The sequence below is a fragment of the Folsomia candida genome, unplaced genomic scaffold, assembly GCF_002217175.1.
Source record: "Folsomia candida strain VU population unplaced genomic scaffold, ASM221717v1 Fcan01_Sc002, whole genome shotgun sequence".
In the NCBI taxonomy this organism is placed as follows: domain Eukaryota; kingdom Metazoa; phylum Arthropoda; class Collembola; order Entomobryomorpha; family Isotomidae; genus Folsomia; species Folsomia candida.
This window is the reverse complement of record NW_019091194.1, coordinates 11,809,672-11,832,347: the sequence shown is the minus strand read 5'-3', so window position 1 is coordinate 11,832,347 and position 22,676 is coordinate 11,809,672. Positions and strand designations below refer to the sequence as shown.

At 38.8% G+C, this 22,676-nt stretch overlaps 1 protein-coding gene across 1 annotated transcript; it reads right to left on the bottom strand.

Moving 5' to 3' along the window:
* Positions 1-272: 272 nt before the first annotated feature.
* On the bottom strand, positions 273-6,446 carry LOC118434349. Its single transcript, XM_035847640.1, has 12 exons — positions 6,345-6,446; positions 6,128-6,179; positions 5,077-5,389; positions 4,534-4,969; positions 4,050-4,366; positions 3,937-3,996; positions 3,533-3,637; positions 3,326-3,454; positions 2,116-2,253; positions 1,596-2,043; positions 840-1,523; positions 273-772 (listed from the first exon to the last, which is right to left on the bottom strand). The coding sequence occupies exons 1-12, from the start codon at positions 6,444-6,446 to the stop codon at positions 524-526; spliced, it is 3,033 nt and encodes a 1,010-aa protein (XP_035703533.1). The 3' UTR covers positions 273-523.
* Positions 6,447-22,676: the final 16,230 nt, after the last annotated feature.

Genomic DNA, 22,676 nt, shown 5'->3' with positions numbered 1-22,676 from the left:
ATCCCTCTCAATTTTATGTTAACTACCTGACCCCCACCGGTCAACCACTTGACCGATTTGGCCCATCTTCGAACTTGATTCCTAACTTTGCCCAATATGCATATGCTGAAAATTTCAACCCGATCGGATAAGTTTAAAGAGAGTTATCGATAGACAGACGGGCAGACAGACGGACGGACATGACGGTTACAAAAGCCCTGACTCGGGCTAAAAATTCAATCATTCTTCATTCATTTTTTGAATTATTCATTTATTCATTGTTCATTTCGCACTTAATAACTGATTGTGAACAGGTATGCTTGTAGTTGAGTTCAGATTAAAAACAAGTTGGACCATATCATTCTCTAAATTTTAAACTATCCACGATCAAAATCAGTTAAGAAATGAAAAAGTTTTTCCGATGCTACATTTGGATTAATTAGATGAAAACAGTTGCACTGGAAGGCTTCATGAATCGTTACATAACAACAAATATACTACAATACTACAATATTGATTTCATAAAGTTAAGGTTAATAAAATATCACATCTTCTTGATTTGTCCTGTCATGATCTTTTGGCTGAGGTCGACAGGATACAATCCGTGAGAGAACTTGTCGACTGGGGGTAACGGGCCAAAGGTCACGGGTGGGATCCCGGTCCATGCGAGGCGAATAGCCAATTTGATCTCCTCTTCTGAGCATAATGAGAGAAATTGCCATTCCATCCTCTCATTCAGCACATCGAATTTCACACCGCGAGTCGAGAATCTCATATGGAGGAAAGAGTGCAGCTGTAAATAAACAAATATTTGTGAGAAAAAATTAATAATTATATTGAATTGGGAAATCATTTTGTACCAGTCGCAACGCTTCCTCTTTACGTGCCAGGATCCTGGTGGGAAAGTTATTTGTTGCAATCTGGAGGGCAGTTCGTCCGGTTTGAACTGATTTCCAAACACTACTAGTTTTTTTGTCGTGATATTCTGCTACCTCTTCTCTTCTATTGACGCCGGTGTAAGCACCCACCACCAAATCTTCTTCTTTTCGTTGCACTATCTGGTTGCAAGTTGTTGTTGCACTTTGGTTCGGGGAAAAAGATTTGTCATCCGTGGTGATGATGGTGTAGACGGTATGGGTGGGGTCGCACATTTCCACTTCCGCACGGAATTGGTCAACTCGACGTTTAACTTCCATCGTGAGGGAACCTTCATTTGTAGGACGAGACTTCTTTAACGAAGAGGCAGGTCCTGGGAGATCCATCTCCATGTTGACATCCTCCTCAGAACAATTGTTTAGTCGTTTTGACATGTCCACCAACAGGTCTTGGCTCCAATCAGGGTGGATAAAGGCATCGCAATCTTGACCCTCACACTCCTTATTGAAACACAGCCAGCGGAAGCCTTTCAACCCTTTCTCAAAAAGTTTGAGGAGTTTATTGTCGCTCCTGTGGGCAATCTCCAAACGCTCTCGTCGTTTATTCAAAAACTGGTATTGAGGGATTCCAGGCAATGGCTCTAACTCGGCGTCCGTAAGTGCTACTTCCTATACAGGTGTAAGAATTTATAGCAATAATTTAGTTTAAAATTAACCATATAGTATGGAGTCACTACTTACTATTGCACAAGCCTCAAACATTCGCATCTCTTGGCTCTTGTCCTCCCATTTTCCTGAGAATGGTTCGCGGTGGAGACATACAATGGTCAGCCCCTGTTCCGCAGCCTCTCCAAGGGGGGATGAGCCATCCTGATGGTGATTATGGATGTTAACGGATGAGGAAGCATCCCGTCCAATGTATGGGTAAAATTGATCAGGATTGTCACGGATAAACTCCGCGATATCGTCACCCTTCTTATATTTTCGGCCCAAAGCGGCCCCAAAGTACACCCCGAAAGAACGATGGTTGATGCAATGAATGTTGTAGTCCATGTGTCCCTTGACCCACTGATATATCCACTCTAATTCTTGACTCAAGGCGGGGTCATCAAGGAGCCTGGCTGGTAGGGCTCTGGGAGTGAATCCGTGACGTTGTAGTAGTGGACTTTTATATTTCAAATGACGTTTCCTATATTTAAAACACAATAAGTCATTTATTTGCAATAAATTGTATCTGCATGCGCAAAATAAGGAAACCTACGTTAATTTGGTGTACAGGGGAACGTCAGTGTGAAACCTGAATTCATGTGTCCCTAAATCCCAAGATTTCAAAAACTCGACTCCACAATTATCTACTTCACATACGTAGATCTTTACTCCGTTCCGAAGGGTGAATGGTCTATAAACAAAAATCGATGTTAAACAATCACCAGGTCATGGGTTCATGACATTATTACAACATGAATTAATAATTGTCACACCTGTTTGTCTTTTTTTGTCTTGCAACAAATAACTGATCCGCATGGGAATTCAAATGATCATCCAATACTTTCTTTGCTGAAAAGTATTCCTCACAAACTTCTCATTTCCAGCAGGACAGGGCTGTGGCTTCATCACTAAATATAGACCTCCAGTATTTAAATTTTGTGCAAAATATTTGGCTTGGATATTCTGCATCAATTTTGGTACAAAATATTTGGGCCTATAATTCTGCACCAAATGATGCATTTTAATCGAGACCCCCATCGGTTAACCGCCACTTGATATGAAAATTTGAAAAATATGAAAATTTTTCATATTTGACTACATATATCGAGTTTATAGCACTAATTGAGCCAATATACAATAAATTCCTATCGTAATTTTGAAAATGGTGTATTTTAATCGAGGCCATTCGATCAAACACTGGACCGATTTTGCTCATCTTCGAACTCGTCCTTACTTCTTACCTTGTACCAGGGTATTCCGACCCAGGGTTTTATTGGGTTTGACTGCGAATATGAAGCTTTTTCATTATAATTATTTTCATGAAAATCTGATGACAATCCATGATGAACGTTAAGCATCACCAGAGTTGATATTTAAAAAATTATTTTTTAAAATCAAAACAACTTTGTATATGCTGAATGAGGAATTAGATATGCTTACATTTAAATTTGGAATAGCTGCAAAATGTGTTTTGTTGAAATTCTTAATAAAACCCAAAAAACCCATTAAAACCCGTGGGTTGTAAATTTTTGAATAAAACCCTGGGTTTTTTCGAACCCTGCCTTGTACACATGTATGCCAAATTTCAAGTCGATCGGATAAGTCTGAAGAGAATTGTCGTGAAGACTGACAGACACACGGATAAACGGACATACACGGTGGCACAAGCCCTGACTCGGGCTAGAAACATGAATGAGCATGAACGAGAAACAACAATGTTTTAGGTGCTGCCAGGGCCTGGATAGGAAAGTAAATAAAACTACCTAGCTGATCTCGCGTAATGGGTTGCGTGATGTTCTGCCTGTTTTTTGACGGTGTAGAAAATCTCAGCGCAATCAATTTTTCGGCAGGGGTAGGTAGGCCTTCCAGTCGCCTGGTCTAGTTCATTTTTACTAAAAATGAGTAGGAATGAATTAAATTTAACAGATACAAATATTTAGTTAATGAATATATTAAACTATTGGTTTTACCTTTTCTTCGGACAGACATTCCCCTTCCTCGTTCGATTCGTGAGATGTCTTTGAAGATTCCAGTTGTCTCTGAACGTGTTCTTGCAGTAACAACACATGAATACTCTGTAACATTAAAATAAGAAAACTTTAGGAAAACAAATTAAAAGCCAGGATCCTGGAAAAAGTATAATAATAATAAAGGTTTTAACCGGCCGTGATTAAAATTAGTTACATAAATAGATAAGATAAATAAAGTGGATATTTAATACTAAATACGTATTTACCCATAAAAATTCTATCAATTCTATTCTGTCAAAGCTATCAAAAAACTGATACGAAATCCAGAAACTGTCACATAATTTTTTGTCTTCAACTTCTAAACATTGGCCATTCTGACTAAAAGCAACGACTTTGTTGCTTACACAAATTTCATCTCATCATCATCACAACCATTCCCTCCTTGGTGATCGACTTTTCGATTTCTGCGATAATAAAATGGTTTTCCAAATTCCTTATAATGACAATATAAACTTACCCGATCCCACCCTTTAGTCGCAGGACGAGATTGAGGGTTGACTCCCTTTGGATGTTGTATTCGGTTAACGTTCGCCCATCCTCGAGCTGCTTACCGGCAAATATAAGCATCTGCTGGTCTGGGGGGATTCCCTCCCTGTGTTGGATTTTTGCCTTGACATTCTCGATGGTGTCAGAGGGCTCCACTTCTTGGGTGATGGTCTTGCCAGTCAATGTCTTGACGAAGATCTGCATACCGCCTCGGCAGCAGCTGACATCAATGTACTTGGGCTTGGTGGGGACGAGGGTCACAATGGCAGGGTCACCAGACTTGATGGCCTATAAAGAAAATTAAGATATTGATTTTAATTTAAAAATTAATTAGAAATCTCTTATATATATATATATATATACCATCACCACATGAAGCTATGCGATTTGATTTAGAATTGGAGGATCAAACAAGTTGCATAACTATTTACAATAAAAATAAATCAATAACTCACTTTGGGATTATCTTCAACGGACTTTCTAGTACGACGATCCACTTTTTCTTTGATTTTTTTGAATTTGCAGGCAATATGAGCGATGTGACAGTTCAAAACGGGACAGTATCCGTTAGAGATTTCTTGTCGAGAGTGGTTCAACACGATGACCTGGGCAGAGAAGCCGGCGGTTCCCTTGGGTGGGTTGTTCTTGGAGTCTTCAGCGACGTATCCTCTTCGGATTTCATTGACGTTCTTGATGTTGAAACCAGCGTTGTCTTCGAGAGTTGCTTCCACCAGAGCTTCGTGGTGCATTTCCACCGACTTGACTTCAGTGGTCAGACCCATGGGGCCTGGTTTGATGACTCCAGTGTCGACTCGACCCACGGGCACTGTTCCGATATCACCAATTTTGTAGACGTCCTGGAGAGGAAGACGAAGAGGCTTATCGGTGGGTCTGTTGATTAAATAAATCATTAAATTATTAAATACATATAAAATTTATATTATTAATGCATATTTAAATACATAAGTATTATGCAAAAAAACCATATACAAATTTACCTCGCTGGGGAAAGGATGGCGTCGAGAGCTTCAATCAAGCACTTGCCGTCAGCGTTTCCATCCTTACGCTCAACCTTCCATCCCATGAACCATCCAATGTTATCGGAAACTTCCAACATGTTGTCTCCGTTCCATCCAGAAATGGGGACGAAGGGCAGGGCAACTGGATTGTATCCTATTTTCTTGATATAGCTGCTGACTGCCTTCCTAATTTCCTCGAAACGGGCTTCAGAGTATGGGGGTTCGGTCAAGTCCATCTCGTTGACTCCGACAATCAGCTGCTTAACTCCAAGGGTGCAGGCGAGGAAGTGTGCTTACGAGTAATAAATTTAATTTAATTTAATATCTCAATTTAATATTTAAAAAAAGAGATGGTGTCTGCTCGGTCGTTAGCAGTGAGTATTCGCTCTCCCTCCTCTCCTCGATTCGAACAGGATAAAACTTGTTTTGCTCAAGTTCTAAGTATTGGATGTAGGTGGCGTTGGATGCTCATTTTGGATGAGTGATTGAATCAATTTCTTGTTAAAAATTATTAATTGATATAACATATTTTATTTTCTCATTTTTTATGCTCTTTTGATGTTACAATATAATAAAGATAGTAATTATGATAATAACGCATATTAGAGCACGGGTACAAATCGCATTCTTTCAGGGAGAACATAAAGGACAAGAAAACTTAATAATCGTCTGCCATCCTACGCTAACTGTGACCATTTATGCAAGACATGCCTCAAATAAGACTCAATGTAACCTTAATATGTGCTAAATTTTATTATATAGTATTTTTTAATGATGGTATAACTTCCGGTTGAGGTATGTTTTTGACTTATTGGTTACCTGTAAAAATAGTAATAATAACACGAAAAGACTAGTCTGAAAATTAAAACTCTTCGCTCTACGTACGCACGAACGATAGATAGGACTGTAATCGGAGATAACAACAACTGGATGGGGCTCGCCGAGTGGAAGTATATGTATAAGTGGTGTCCAGCATTGGTGGAGATAAAGGCTGTTTGGTTGCATGGCAGAGGCAACGTGGCAGAGCAACCTTGTGATTTTATGGGGATTTTTATAGGCGCTCTCTCCATGTAACACTTGTTCTGTACGCGAGTAAAAAATAAACTGCGTAACCATTCAGAAAGAAACCGGAGGTTGACGGGTTTAAATATAAAATTTGCGGAATTGACTATAAACCTCGGAGATGGCCAGCACTATCACATTAAAACTCACTGGGCCGTTGCTTCCAGGTTTTACTTAGAGTTTACAGCTTTAATGGCTTCGTTGCTCTTTCCCTGTTCAAAGTGACCATTTTCCAGGCGATCTCGTTTTGCAATGTCCAGTTCACGATCCTCGCCCACCACACCCATTGAAATCTCTGCTCTCTCTCTCTCTGTCGACCAGATCTCTGGTGAGCAGCCCGTAGCATAATGTAGCATGTCAATGGTAGTGAAGACGAGAGAGTTGGCAAGTTCTGCACGTAATGGAGGTCGCTTTCCTTGTTTTCACTTTTATGCATTTTCACTTCAGAAAGTGAATGTTGTGTCAATAAAACTACTGCGATTGCCTTCTTTCATGCCCAGTTCTGCTCATCGGCCCCGTAATAGTCTGCTAGTTATGGATATGGCGCACTCTTATGGTAGGTAAATATACACAAAGTGCATTGAAATGTGTCGCACAGCAGCATTCGTATGTACATGTGTCGACGACAACTTGGCTGCACTGCACGCATGTTATCGTTATCGTACGTATTTATTTTATTAAAAAGACGCTTTCGGGATTCTAGCGTAGTGAACATATTAAGTAATTTCTGCACACAACACTCACTTCCTTACTGCATATCGAAAACTAGCTGAGGAGTGATCAAAGGTTTGGAATTGTGATTTATTTTTTCGGAAGAACAATTTACCACCACATTACAAATGGTGTAATAATGCAGTTCCAAGTATTTTTCCTGCTTGTCTCTCGGTGAACAATAACGTTGTCGGAATAAATTTGCTCAGATTGCAGTGGATATTGGAAAGTCTAACATTTTACTCGGCAACACGGAAAAAGCAAGCCTTGGGGATTTCCATATTTTCCCAACTATGTAATTTATGTAAATGAGACGGGAAAGGACAAAGACAAACTAACTCGTAAATTATCTCCTCCGTGAAAAAAACGGCGGCTACAGTAGCTTTTTATCGAATTAGTCTGAAAGGCTTTTACATAGTTTGCAGTTATTTATGGATGTGGTTCAATTTATATAATTAGAATTCAATGTAATGAAATGTGATACTGTGGACTCAATTGTTCACACAAATTATTGGACTGCATTATATCACCCCTCACCAGAGATAAGTTACCACCCTCGCACACCATCAACGGGCGAATGTGCCAAGAAATTACTTCTTTCTGGATAAATTGACTGATTTATGTACTTTTCCCACAATTACTTTGCGGCTACGATTGACAGTGCACAAACGTACAAAAGTGTGAACCTGGAGGGAAATTGAAATTTGTGGGTGCAGTAATTTATGACGAAAATTGAAATTAAGTGCCTTAATTAAGAAATAGTGGCCATAATTTTGAGAACTAGAGTAACGTATGAAATTTGTATCGCTTTGTAGGAAGAAACAATATTATTCGTATTTGTAGCCAACAAACTAGATAGATTTGTATATAGATCTGTACATGCACACGCAACCTTTTCGTCTACAGTATAAATATGTATTTATGGGCGTTTACAAAAATCTACGCAGCAAAATATTGAATTATTATTTCACAGAAAAACTCGTAGAAAACAAGTCTGAACTAAACTGGGTGCTAATGCCCCTCATCACTCGTCCTTCTCAATAAGTAAGAATTTTGGAGGATCTATATACTTGAGAGCAGCTTCATACATTTTTATGAGATCCAGGGCAGAATATTGCTATAATAATACACATGGTTCATTTATCTATGCAGCCACGGATCAGGCAACCCGAGGAAAATCTCTGTACCGCGGTGACACTGTCATCTGCAGTTATATATTTTGGGAGCCATGTCCAGCTCAGCAGAATGAAAGTTGTGAGAAATGATGAAGTCTCATGTGGACAGGAAACAGGAGAAGTTTTGGAGGAGTCATAATGTATTCGCCTAAACCAAAAGTGAGTGCCCAACGGCCTTTGCACCCGCCCACCCTTTGCTGGAAAGTCGGAGTTGACAAAGCTGCGTGCATAAATAAGTGTGGTTTAATGTACAAATAAGAAAATATATTGGTTTCTGGATATGGGTAAAGGAAGTCCGACTCGGTTGAGTTTTCTCAAGGATGGTGTTGGGCGTTTCCTCCCCGGCAAATGATCCTTTGCTATACATTCGCCAGAAATCTGGAAACCAAATGAGATTTCCGTTCACAAGACAAGTTGATCTGTGTCCTTTGCTCTGGTGGCGAAAGTGCATCAGTTTCCAGCAGAGGATTGGATTTCAATAAGAAAACCCAGTGAAAGGAGAATGTCATAAGGATTTATGTACGACGACCGGTAAAAAAAGTCACCATGTCTCAAGCAGGCGAGTCAACCAAAGTCACTCTGCCCTCCTTGCTGCTTAATCGGGTGCTAATTTATGGTACGGGGCTAGCTATTCATCACGATTTGTGTCAGAAAGGTTTGCGTCCCTTCTCCATTTCTATTTCTTTGGAATTTCATCCACCAGTTTGTCTCATTAAATCACAGGAGAATTAAATGTTGTGGGGACACCACAGTTATTCTCCCAACGCCTCCAAAATTGGAATGTCTTACTCCCGTTGTTCCCCACACCCTTTCACATTCGGCAGGTTTAGAAGCTCAAATTAATAACTGTCCAGATGTATTTACTTATTTATGTGCAGGTTACATAGGTTTTTGAATAGCTCTGGTTGATTGTTTTGTTCGGTAATTACATTACCTGGATACACGATACCTTTACGATATAACAAGTGCAGAAAAATCTACATTTGTAGTAATATGGCTCGTAGGGTTAATCATTCCTGTGTATGCAACTGGTTTATTGTTGCTGATGAGATGACTATTCCCACCGATATGTAATTTATGTGGGCGAATTTAGTGAGTGTAAATTTTGGTGGTAAATGTGGAAGAATTGAAAGTTGTACAATAAACTGCAATTAGGACAGGAAAAATGTTGAAAGTTGGTAACATAAAATGTTGAACGTAAATGATTAATCGCTACAAATTTGATGAATTGAACAGTAGTTTCTCCGTAAATATAATAATTTCTTATACATCTGGAATAGAGCTAAATACACATGTGACTGTGTGTGTAGAGTAATGAACACACAAAGGATGGTCTAGCTATTTTTTAATAAATAGGCATAGGGTAAAAATCAATAGGGAAGTATGTTACCCATCACGTAAAGGGGAAAGTTTCGTATTTCAGGTCTTCTAAATTAAAAATACATAGGTATCTGACAACAAGACTATTTCATAAGAATAACCATAAATCACTTGCCCTGTCATATCCCAACAATCCTGAGAATTCATCTTCAACTCTTCAAATCATTTTGCCTAATATTCACAAAATTTTGGAATGCCTCAACTTATGTAAAAAAAATTCCCTTGTCACGAGCAAGTTGTTGCCGACAGTTGAGAAAATCAAAATAGCAAATCAATCAATGTTCATGGCTTTTAAATAATCTAATATGACTGTCAATTTCACTTGGTTGGTTGACAAATTGACTTTTGTAGTGAGGCCACTGTTTGAATTATCTTTAGTAAATTGCTAGCAAAATATTTAGTACAAGTAAATCACAGAGTAGAAAAATCTGCACAGTTTTCTCAATACAGAAATAACTCAAAGCTAACAGCGGGGAAAGAATCAATATTTGATTATTATTATTGCTGAAGCCATGGTGCATATTGTTCCTCGATCAGTCCAACACAAGATGCCATTACTTCTGTCCACATGTACCGACTCCAATTCAGAGTCTAAAGAAAGAGAAAGTAATTTGGCAAATGAAGAATGTGACCCACAAGGACGCTTTATTAATCCTTTGCGCAAGCAATAATAAATTGGGATTTATTTTACTGCTGCATTACTTCAATGAAATAAAAAAGAAGCTTTATTTGTATCTGGCACTACCAAAATCAATTTATCCATAGACTTAAAAGTCAATGGGGTGAAGATTTTCACATGTTTATTCAGCACAAAAGGAAACAATATGATTTTCAGAAGTTTTCAATATGGTTATATAAGCATTAGCTTCTTGATAACGTAGACTCATTGTTCAGTATATTTGCCAACAATATTCTGAACTAAGTAATATAATGAATTTTCCGCACGACATGACATTTTTTGATAAATCTGACGTTGTTTAATGACATGAATTTAATAAAGTCTAAAAAAGTCTACAGAGAAAAACGTTTAAGGAAATGAACTTGAGAATAAGGTGTTCTTATAAGTATGTGCTAATACCAATTCCGAATTTCAGGCAGACGGAGGGAGCCTGCATAATTTAGAAACAGGGGACCCGTTTCACACGCAGGAATTCATTTGTTCATTCACTGACGTGTTTGGTGGAAATAAAAATCGAAATTTCAATGCAAAATAATACACGAGAGAATTTAAGGGCGAAAGTCATTCATATCTGTAATTGTGTAATGGTACGAAAGGCGATAAGAATACTTGGGGGCTTTTAGAATTTCAACGCCAAGTTCTCACCAATAATGCGCCACTAAATGATAAACTGGACATTTAACAAAAAAGGAATTGTCATTTTCTGCTGTTCTGAGCTTTGTATAATGCTTTGTTGATTCTCTGCAACTCGCCACCACCATGACCAATCGTGAATAAAATGGATTTTGTGTAAAACTTTTCCAGAATGGTATCAATTTCAGGCAATTTTATTGAGCTCTTGGAATGAAATTTGTGTTCACTCAGTCAAAGCTTTAATCTAACTGAGCCATTATTCTCTCCACCCCGAAAAGTGTTTCCCTTCCCTCCTGCTTTCTCCCAAACACACAGGTTTCTCCGTCCGACTCTATTACCGAGGAGCAGCGGACTATCATGGAAATCGAATTGAATATTTGATTGGAAACGGAATATGGATGGACCTCTGCATGGACGTGGACAATGGACTGGTAATCATCTATGTATGTGTGCATACACGTATGTACAACATGGGGATGTGCGGCATATATGTACATATGTACATACGTACATCTGTACATATGTATATTGATGGTTGGAATGGGCAATCGTCCCTATTATTATGTAGTAGTGGTTGCTTGTGAGGAGGGTGTAGAGAGCTGTCGGATAGCGCAATAGCCTCGACTTATCACGTTGGTTGAGCTGAGGTTGAGATACGCAACAAGATTGGAAATGACAGGTCTCTTTCAAAAAGCAAGGACACAGAAGGGAGATAAAAGGTCTCTGGCAGTTTCGAATGGAATGGAATGGGAATCCTGATATCCCTTCACTTGGAAATATTTCATACTCTTTTTCACAAAAAAGGAAAAATGCATGGCATAAAAAGAGACAGATTGGGAATCCATTCGACTCCTGTCGTCCTCTCGCAGATAGGTCCATCTTCCTAAAGTCCAAAATCCAAATTTCTCAAATTCTTTCCCTCGCGAAGACGTTTACCAGAGGGACGAGGAGAGGTGGGTTATTTTCTGATACTATATGGACTGGCATCCATGGGTGCCAGGATTGTTAGACAGCCAGAGTCTATGAATAACAGGGAGCTCGGATGGATTTGCTATATGTTAAACATCTCTCCATTATATAACTTTCATATACTGGAGTGGAGCTGAAAAGAAGGAATGGAAGCAAAATTAGAGTCGTGTTCAAATTTCATTTTGAATCCCGAGTCTCTGGATTTGAATTGAGAATTGAATGCGATCAACGGCTGGTCTATTGCTGATAAAATGAGATGTAAGGAGTAGGTGAACTGGACTGTTATTGTGGATCGGCTGGACGTTGACATTAATATCTTTATCCGGACAAAAGTTCGCATCTGATCAGAATGATTCTCCTTCTACTGGACTTGACACGAAGAATTCTTATTTCGCATTCAATTTCTCCACCCGTGACAGTCAGTGAGCCGCACTATCTCTTTTTATTGAGAATGAGAAATGGAATTTTACCAATTTAGAACCTACGCATTGTCCTCCTTTCTCTCGTCCCACTCCTCATCACCATAACTTAATGCACGTATAGATATATATATACGTACTACATGAAGTATATCCCTTTGCAGCATCTGTCTGCAGTTGTGGGATTAAGATTGAATTCTGAAAATCTTCGCCGTTTAATTGTTACTATTCTCCTACCATCCTACTTCAATCCTACATAATTCTGTAATTCGCTGGATGAACAGAAAATTGAGATTATTACAAAAGAAGCATTATATAATTAGCAAGTTATTGTTATTAGGAAGTCAATGTTTTATCAATTTTGTATGTATCCAATTAATTATAATTTTGTATGTGTCCTTGCAGGTCATCCGTGCCACAGCTTCAAAATAAATTAGAAAATATTGAAAAACAGATAGAAAGTGGAGCATATTTCTCTCCTGCTATCTCAAGTCGAGTCAAAATGTCGTGAGAAACTTAGACCTCAATTTTAAAACGGAAATGTGGTCCAGTTAAAAAAAAGCTCGACAGTTTTTGGGTAAAATAATGACTTACGGGAGAGGAATGCCCGTTTTACGCCTGAAACAACAAGGATCCTCAACTCAACTTTCACCCATCCATCCATCCGTTCACCCTTCCACATTCCTATTTACTCACTCCTCAGTCAGTCGCCTGCTCATGCTCTGGCTGGCTGGGTGTAGTGTGATGCAATGGTGCTCCACGTTGTTCGGCAGTTGGGTCGAGGTGGAGAGGAAAGGAGTTGAAAAGTTTCTGGGTGGTTCGGGTGTGGTGGAGAAAGAGGGAAATCTTTTTGATCTCGTTCGTCTCTGGCGAGGCCGGGTGATGAAGGAGAATGGGGAAAGTACCTCAGGTCTTGTTCACAGAAATGCTCATGGAAAAGGAAACTTCTGGTCGGGCTTCTCCTTTGTTTCTACCAAGTCAGTCACTCCGTCACACTCACTTTTACCAGAATAAGACATTTTTTCTTGGCTGATTAAGAATGCTTTCACAGTCTCCTTTGTGGCTTGTTCTTGTCTCACTTCACCAGAACCAAGAACCATATGGACTTTGCTCCCAAAATACCCGAGGCATTCAGTCAGAGAGATGGGGGAACAAATCTTCAACTTGGTTGGGTTCTTTCAGTTCTACTACGTTTAGCTTTTTGTCCACACCCAAGGACGACATCACAATATTCCCTCGCACTCACTACTGCCCAGCCTGAGTGCGTAATAAATAAGTGTCATCTTCATCAATTGCCATCTCCGTCGGTAGCGAAAGTTCAACAAATCTCACCATTAATGATGCGGCATCATTCACAAAACTTGTGTACACTTGCTGCACTTTGCATTATACGTCTGATTACGATGCCGATTTTCTGGCACACAGGTTCAATGGAATGGATATGAAATATGAAGGTCGGGGAATTGCAAATAAGTGCATTATATAAATAATTCAAATCTTTTTAAAACCGTAATAGTTATACATATTTATTACTTATTATTTATAAGAGGTAGGCAAAACCCAACTCCTAAAATACCTATTTATTTACACTGTGTTATCAACCAGATATTCGTTAAATGCACATGAATAAATTATGAAGAACGAGAAAATTAAAAAAAAATACATTTGAAAATTGTATTTAAAAATAGATTGGTCTTCATTTATTCTCACATTTATTCTCTCAATTAAACAACAACATGAGAAAGCGAAACGGCACTATTGCGAAGCTCCATCGTCCCTCGGAAGGTTATACGAATGGGCGAATGGGGAGCCACCACTTGGTTTCGTATAAAGAGGCTGTGTAAACTTGGATCCCAGGAGAAAGCCTTCAAACTTTCTCCGTGAATAAACCAGGAGTTTGTAAAAAGGGTGGAATGAGTGATGGGCAGCAAACAACTTGTAATCTCACACACATCAAAGCCAGTTCCGATGCAAATTTCCAGACCATACATTATCTTTCTCTCCCTCTCCGTGTGTGAAAGTCGGGATGTTGGATGAGCTGTCGTTGTGCTCAGTGCTTTGTGCTTCCTCTTTCTTGGTGCGTCTGCCTGATTTCATATTGGCCCTTGCTCCAGAGGGATTACACAAATATTCTTGGGTGGCGAAGGATGGACTTTTCAACATTCGCTATGGGATGGGATGAAATGAATATTATTCTAATTTATCACAGATTTACCAATGATGAATGTTCCTCAAAATTGTACAGAAAACTAAAATATAAATATAATTCAACAATTTGTTCAAGTAACTTGCAAAATTTGATTTGATAATGCGTTTGAAATTTTAGAAGAACAAATATCTTCGAACTTGTTATATGCAACGATTTTAGTTTTAAACAATTGTGATCAACATATACGTATATTGTTCAGCACAAAATTGTCGATGTATATATTTCTGGAGGATTCGATGAGGGTGATTACGAGCTGTGGGGAGAGGTTTATAGCCGATACCGCATCCGCATATCAAAATGCATGAGTTTTTTTAGAGTCGAAACAGGAGGTTGATATTCTGTCAGAAAGTTGATTGATGAGCAAATCCACGATCGAGATTCGAGGGAATCCATCGCCTGATGTGTTGCATCCTAGCACACAAGAAAGTATTCCATTCCATTATTAATCGCACTTTTTCTCTACATACACAAGCAACCATGTATGTGTACATACGAACTCTGTGTATGTACTACATATGCACTGCATGCAATATTTGTGTGCAATATTTCGAAAGCATTGTAAAAAAAAACAAGAATTGTTGTGCATACAGTATTAAGCACGATCTGTGTACATGCTGCCAGAAGAAATAGCAGCGTCATCATTTAAGCCATGCTTCACTTCATGTTACAATAATGCCATTTTAACATGGTAAGAACATTTTTCAACGTTTTATGCTCTGTTCAACAATTAAATGAAAAAAATCTAAGTATATTTTGTTTCGATCTACATAGTATTTACTGAATACTTTGTAATAATTTATGGACTCATTGGTGGATATTTCTACTTGGTTTAGCAAACCTATTGAATTTCCTTCATTCTCCAAGCAGTGTATGTAATTATTGAACAAGTAGCTTTCTCCAAGTTCTCCTTTTCAATTACTAATTTAAAAATTGCATGAGTTGATAATACTTCTCTAATCGAATGACCCATTCACGCATTACCAGCTCGATTACGAACTACGTAATCCAGCAGTTAGTAAGTTGTATGGTTATTTCTGTTCCTTGAGGGACCCGGCCGGGACGGGTGAATGGAGGAACACCAGTAGCGTGTTTGATTTGGTTGAGCAGATTTCTCTCGCAGTTTGGCCGGTTCTCGTCATTAAACACTCGTTATGTATGTAGTAGAATACAGCCTAGAGAAAGGAAAGGCGTAATTTGACGGAGGATTGATTGATCATCAATCATCCTCCTCAATCAAACATCTCTTCATTCAATAATCAAAACATACATCTTCTTCCTTTTGATCTTTTATATTCAACATTTCTATCTTTCCACTGTTCGCTCTTCCATTCAAGGTTTGGGCAGAGACGGATCTTTCTTCGCGCGCCGGTGGTTCCTCTTCTTCTTCGCCAAGGAAGGAATCCACGCTACCAACAGATACTTTCACTTACTTTGCCAGCACGCTAAATATACGCAGCCCAACACTTGCATGGGCTGAGGGAGCAGCTCAACAAAGTGATGTCTCACTTGCCGCAACGAGGAGATGAGATCAACATTTCCACGCACAACACAGACCCCATTCTAATGCGAAGTTGAAGCGTTCAATCAATTTTGATGGTGAATCACTTGGAGTGAAAGGAATCGTTGCTTCCACTGTTCACTTGTTTGTGCACGTCTGCATTTATTTCCAATTTCATATATTTAATGATGGCAATAGTATTGTTGCCTATCTGTTGTTTGTTTGTCGCTCGCTCGTTCTCCTTCCCTCCCTCGCCCGTTTCCAGTCCCATTCATAATTGATCTAAATTCCTGGGATGAATAACACTCTGTTGTGCTCGTGTCGGCTAAATATTTTTTCATGCGGTGTGATTTTGCACGGTTTACCAAATGGTGAGCAATGAATATTTAGAAGATTATATTCCTTTTCAGATGATTATAGTGTATGATATGTGTGTTATCATTGTCATTGTCACAGATATGTAGCTACCTACATATGTACATACATACGTACATATCTGCCAAACGGAAAAAAAATCTTTTAGAATTGTGACAACTTTGTTCATCCACAATTTCTTAACGACTTTAGGAATAAAACATGATCTATAATTCTGTAATTTGTTCCTGGCAGAAATGAAACTTTGGTTGCAACTTTACAAACCAGGGAAATGTGATGTTACGCACTAAAACGAAACCAACTTTCACTTTCTACTACTTTTCCACTTTCGATTCACTTGGTTGGATGGCGGACTAATTGGATTATCAAAGTCAAAATTCATGTTTCGTCCGGACTTGGAGAAGCTGCTTGTGCTTTCTTTAAGTCTTTCCGCTACTGACTACTGACTTTCACTCTTTACGAATGACGAAGTTAGCGAAATGAGTTAACTTTCCAAGTAAAACAAAGAAGGTGCTGCAGTAGTTGAGTAAGAAAAACAAATGATGGATGCTCGCTGGAGGTTAGATTTAGATGTGCGTAGGTTGATGGTGAGAATAAATTTAATGGGACTTGCTCAACCAGAGGTGTATGTATGGGACCCTCGACGACGAAGGGTCCTCGACCAATATCCTACCACGACTTACAGGAAAACAACTTAATTGGAAAAGATGATCAATTTCGAGTTACCACACTGACTGTACATTTGATTAATAGCACAGTGCATGTTTTTAGTCGTGGCTTGATGAAATGTAAGATTTTCAGACTTGATTTCATAAAGGTTGCCACAATTTCTCACATATCTGACTCCGATAATACGTATTTGGGGAGCTTAGGAATCTATAGTGAGTGAGTAAATATATGTACATACATATGCACATAGACCTGAGCAACTTTCTATATTTGACGATGTAGGAGGAGTGCAAACTGCGTAATAAAAGGTTTGACGAAAATTATGCTCAACGACCACATTTGACTTTGAAGTTCCCTTCGATTCCTCTGCCATACGCAATTTGTCTGGCCCACATTTAATTTATATAAGTACTTACATACTATGTGCTACTACGACAAGATGTGTACTGCATACTCTCTACGGTCCAGATATACATATGTAAAAGGATCAAAGTTACCACCCCCCATTCGTGTTGGCATATGATTTGGAACACTAATGAAACGCACTTTCATGTACCTAATTCATCGGTCTTTTTCCTCATTTGCAGCTAGTTTACGCAAAATTTGCGCACATTCATGCCGTCACAGCTCCAGCTCCTTCTCGGAAATTAGTTATTCTTGCTGCTGCTGTGTGAGATTTGGATTTGAGGTAATAACTATGCACCATGCTGGCTTGCTGTTTGGCCAGCGGTAATGACCTTTCAAACTCACGTGTGTGCACGCGTAACTTGAAAACATTTAGTTTCCTACGTCTCTCAGCCCAACCACAAACTCACTTTTTGACTTCTTCTTCTTCTTGCCCTCGAGACAGCAAATTAAAGAAAGTTAAAATAATTTTCCCTCTCCCTTCTGGTGAGTGAGCATGCATGGCGTAAGCTGGGATTGGAATCTGTCCGTATAAAACGTGCGTAACGGTGAAAATCCCGACTACCAGAATCCCATCAAATCACTTCCACGCAAGCAAATTTCAGTGAAAGTAACCAAATTATTTTTGGTTCGCTTGATTACTAAATTATAAAGCTTGGCGGATTTGAAGTCAAAATGTTAATGAAATTCAAAGCCTATGTGATAACAAGTTTGACGAATGGTCGAGCAGGAAGAGTCAAAATTGAAATATCAGCAGAGCAAAACCTGGACTGATGAGATCTCTCAGTTTCTGCTCATCTCTCATGATCCCAAAATTCTCTCATCTTGTAATCTTAAAACTCAAAATTCAGCTTCAACCACCTAAAATGAACTCAAATCGAGTTGGCCATCTGAAAGTAGAAAGTAGATCGGAGGAAGGGAGAGGTATGATTCTACGTAGATTTGGGTCGCTCTTCCTTTTCCGTTGGATGGATGGTGTTATAAAGTCGAGTATCTAATTTCTATTTACAAAGTTAAATATACAGCAGCAGCAGCAGCAGCCAGATAAGTAGGCAGAGTAGGAGGATTTGGAAGTGATTGTCGAGTGACTGAGCTGATTCATATGTTCATCCAACCGCACCACGGAATTCACCTCAGGCAGCAGGACGCTATTCCAACCATTCCCTCACTTTCCTCCGAATTTGGTTGAAATTCGGATTGAAAAAGACCAAAGTTATCATCATCATCATCATCATCATCATCATCATCCTGTTGGCAAAGTAGTGATACATTTGGAACTTATATGTACTTGCATGGATCGCTGAATATGAGAAAATTTGAGCTGAAATTGAGTTGATTGTCAAATATCTCTCAAAAGTGAATCCAGAGCCTAAATCCACCTCAATTTTTTTGTTGATTTTTTTATGAAATGTGGTCTGCTCGGCATGAAAATAATTTAGACGGGATATAAATGTAATGCGCAAAATTTTTGTGTACATACATACATATGTGCATTAGCATTCGGAGCTACTCTGTCAGTCAATGTGTTCTCGAGTTGAAGAATACATGCATTCCATTTCAGAGAGAGTGAGAGAAAAACTGAGGCAAAATTTCCGGGTGGATATTATGATGATGATTATGATGATGATGCAAACATGTCCTGAAAGATGAGGCGAAAAACTTTATTATATTAATATTAGAAACAAGCCCAGTACATATACATATGTAGAGTGAGTATATGCATACTGTTTGATGCACGTGTTGCCTTAAGATTGGATGGAACTTGAAACCTTGTTAGTATGTAAATCGGCACACCAACATTACCAGCATCAGCTAACAATGCAAGTCGGAGTCTGCAATTTCTGAATGCATATGTACTAACAAGTAAGTAAGTATATGGATTACGAAAATTTGCGGTCGGAATATCTGGAACTGGAAAAAATATTGAGTGATGACATGACATGTTTAGTGTTTCGACTCACGACTATCCTTGTGCATCAATCATGCACATTCATTCTGCATTCAGTCATGCTCAGTTCATTAAATGTCAATTTGGGAATGACACGTGGAAGGAGGAAATTATCACAGCGTTGGTGCACATCATAAAAATTTCTCGGTGTTTTTGGAAGAATGTAACATTAATTGGTCTTAAAATAACAATACTCTGCTTTGTGTTGTATTAGTATCAGGGAGTGTATCTTGATTAAGAGTATTTAGGAGTACGTTTATGTAGGTTAATGTGAATGTACACAATACTAACTTGAACTTGTTGATTAATTGTGTGCCTTATCTGGATTATGTTATCATCTTTCGATTAATTCTGAGTTAAAATCAATGAAATTTTATTATCATGCTCTCGTAAATAAACATATAACTCTTTTTTGTCTGCTCATCCATTTCATTATTTACCAGGTCATGAATCCGTAGAAGTAGGTACATATATATTACGGTATCTAAAAATACTTGTAATGTTCATAGTTTGAATATCTGAGGGACATGCATACATGCATATGTATACTTAATATTATTCAATCAATGTTTAATTTAAAGGAATCTTGGAGTGCAATTGTCAAAACATGGCGTGCATTTTACTTTCATTTGGGACATAAAAAGAGCCAGCTTTCCATCCCATCACGACTTTGTGACGACTAAACATCGAATTTTTCACAAGGCCAAGCAGAGAATAGAGATAAAATAGTCTTTGTGATCAAAGAAGGTTTTTCTTCGTCTTCGACTCTATTACAAAAATTCTTTGTTACATAAATACTCTGTCTATATACTAGCTCTCTGTCTCTTCTGGGCCCCAGGGAGGAAAAGTAACCGACTGCCCTGCAACCTCATCGCAATGAACTTATGAGAAATTCCCATAGAGGAAAGTCATCTCTAGCAGCCAGGCTTCATCACTTCATGTTCCATCTCACTCGCTTGCTCACCTACACACGAACGTACCTACCTTCGTCTGTGCAGCAAGTAATCTAAAACTGTTCAAGGTATACTTAGAAGAAGAAGACTTTGTCATCCATCAATCCATTTTTCCCAGCTCCTGCTGTACATTGTTCTCCATTAGTTTTCTGCCGGTGGATTGTGAGCGCTTCATCACATGACTGCTGGTGCCACTGTTTTATATGATCCTTCTGTTTCGTGGCAGTGCTGAAGTTGGTGAAAGTGGATAAAACTCTTTTATATATCATTGTGGAGGAACAGAATGGATTAGATGGTCGACATTAAAACTCTGTTAATGACACGCTATAAACTTTATCCATGCACAAGGCGTCGCCTCTCATTCATTTCATTCTGCGAAAGAAAGTATAGTCGAAGAGAGAGAGCGTCGACTTCTGTTCTTCTTCTTCTACTATCACTCACGGCAGCAGCAAAACCGCCACCCGGCAATCTCTCCACTTTCCTTTCATTTCAATTTACTTGGGAAACGAGATGGAGAAATTCCGCCGTAAATCTTTCCAAAGAAGGTACTTTCACTCACTCACTCCTCACAATCAGACGACTCTGTCTGCCTGCCTTTCTTCTTTTTTACAGGCCAGTTGCCTAGATTTTGGACTAAAGAACGTTAGCCTAGGTGATATCACCATTTGGTCGTTTACTATTGGCGATAAAAGCCTTAAAGAGGCTTTGGAAAATTAAATGAAGTCCAGAAAGAAGCCTCTCTTGGCTTCGACCTCACTCGTATTAGTACCACTTATTTTCATTTTACCTCCAATATGCGAAATCTGCCAGCCAGGCGTGCATAAGAAGTTTGGCGAAAATAGTTGCAAAATTTGCGATAAAATTGTATGTACGATTATCCTACCACAATGTGTCCTCTAAATTGTTAATGCACCATGTCATGCTAAAGTTTAGGTAAAATTTACTAACGATGTATTTTGTAAATGGTGATTTTTAGAAATTATGAGCAATTTGGTAATTCGTAATGCTGCTTCCACTATAAAAACTTTTTCGTTATTAACGAACTATTATTTCATATCGTTGTCGAGATTGACGAGTGCCAACTAACTTTTCATCATCAGCTTCATATTTCTTACTGAATAAGAAGACCCAATTTGCATCTTAAATCACCAAAAATTGTCCAAATTCTGGTTATCAACAACCCAAAAAATACAGAAGACCCGCTCACGATTATTACCCATGAAGAGGACAATCAGCAGTCGTCTATCGTTTATCCACATCCAAGTAAACTGTCAGTTGCTGAAGTTAATACAGAATTGGTTGTAAGTTTAAAAAATTTTCGATCGCGTACCTCACCACACAAGAATATTAGAATATACAAAACAGAGAAAATGTGTGCATATGTTCATGCACGGGACTAGGATTTAAATGACAAAATATGTGAAGTAATTACATTTTGCATTTAATGTTTCCATTTTGTAGGCATATAAAGCACAAGTAGGAAAGTTTCCTCGTCTCAAATTATGTATGTTGTCCCAATCGTCGCAATTATAGCTCGTGTTTCGACTTTAAATTTTAGGACACAAATAACTAACATATTCGCCATCTGGTAAAAAGGGTAAAAATATGTGTGATGAAATGAAATTCTTTTATTGGAGTTGAAGAGCTCCCGACGTATGAAACATCTATCGTAAGGCATCCAATTTCATCTTGTCCTGACCAATGGGAAACGACATCGAAATTTGCACACTGTCCAACAAACTACGATGCTTCTCAATTGACGAGTTGGTCAAGACTTTATTTAACATTCGTCGTTTCGAGGTTGGAGAGGATCCTCTTGATAAAGTATCTAAGCTACGAAGCACGTCAATCTGACCGCAGACTTCATGTCTCTTACAAGATTATCCAGTTAGTGTCGCCTCCAGATTGAATGTTCTCACACGAGAATGTTCTGCGGAGGAATGAAAAACGAAGGAGGACGACACAATGGTAGCTCAGTTTTTCTATGCTTTCCCTCAAAATTCGGATGTAGGAAATTCCATCCAGTTTCGATGTGAACCAGACCACAATATGTGAAACCTTTGCACATTCCCAGAGTCGAGAAGATTTCTTCATCTATCTCTTTATCTTTCTCTCTCTTTCTTCCTTCCCCTTTTCGACATTTTCTGTCTCCAGAGTCCAGGCAATGAAGAAACCTTTCCAAAGACAGCAATCCACGTACAACGTATTTACTCACTCACTCACCCACTCACTCAGTCAGCAACACAATCCAAAATCCGAATCCTCGACTCGAAAGTTTCCAATACACACAATATCAGTCATGACCAAGGGAGAAAATAAGAAGACAGCAGTAACCAAGTTTTCTTGGCATGGTCGCATTCTTTCTCCCCGAACAACAAGGCAGCAGTGTGTTCAGTAGTCAATACCCAGAACGGTATTACGAAAACACATGCCTTCATACAAATACTTTCTGGTTATTGTCCGGTACGGACAAGATCTAAATCCTGTTGTCCAC

What these genes read in the sequence shown, in the direction of transcription:
- LOC118434349 (XM_035847640.1), bottom strand. Translation starts at nt 6,446, where the DNA reads ATGGGTGTGGTGGGCGAGGATCGTGAACTGGACATTGCAAAACGAGAT. An exon ending in AATCCCCATAAAATCACAAG is followed by an intron (nt 5,390 to 6,127) that starts GTTGCTCTGCCA and finishes ATTACTCGTAAG; the next exon opens with CACACTTCCTCGCCTGCACC. An exon ending in AAGAGGAAGCGTTGCGACTG is followed by an intron (nt 773 to 839) that starts GTACAAAATGAT and finishes GTTTATTTACAG; the next exon opens with CTGCACTCTTTCCTCCATAT.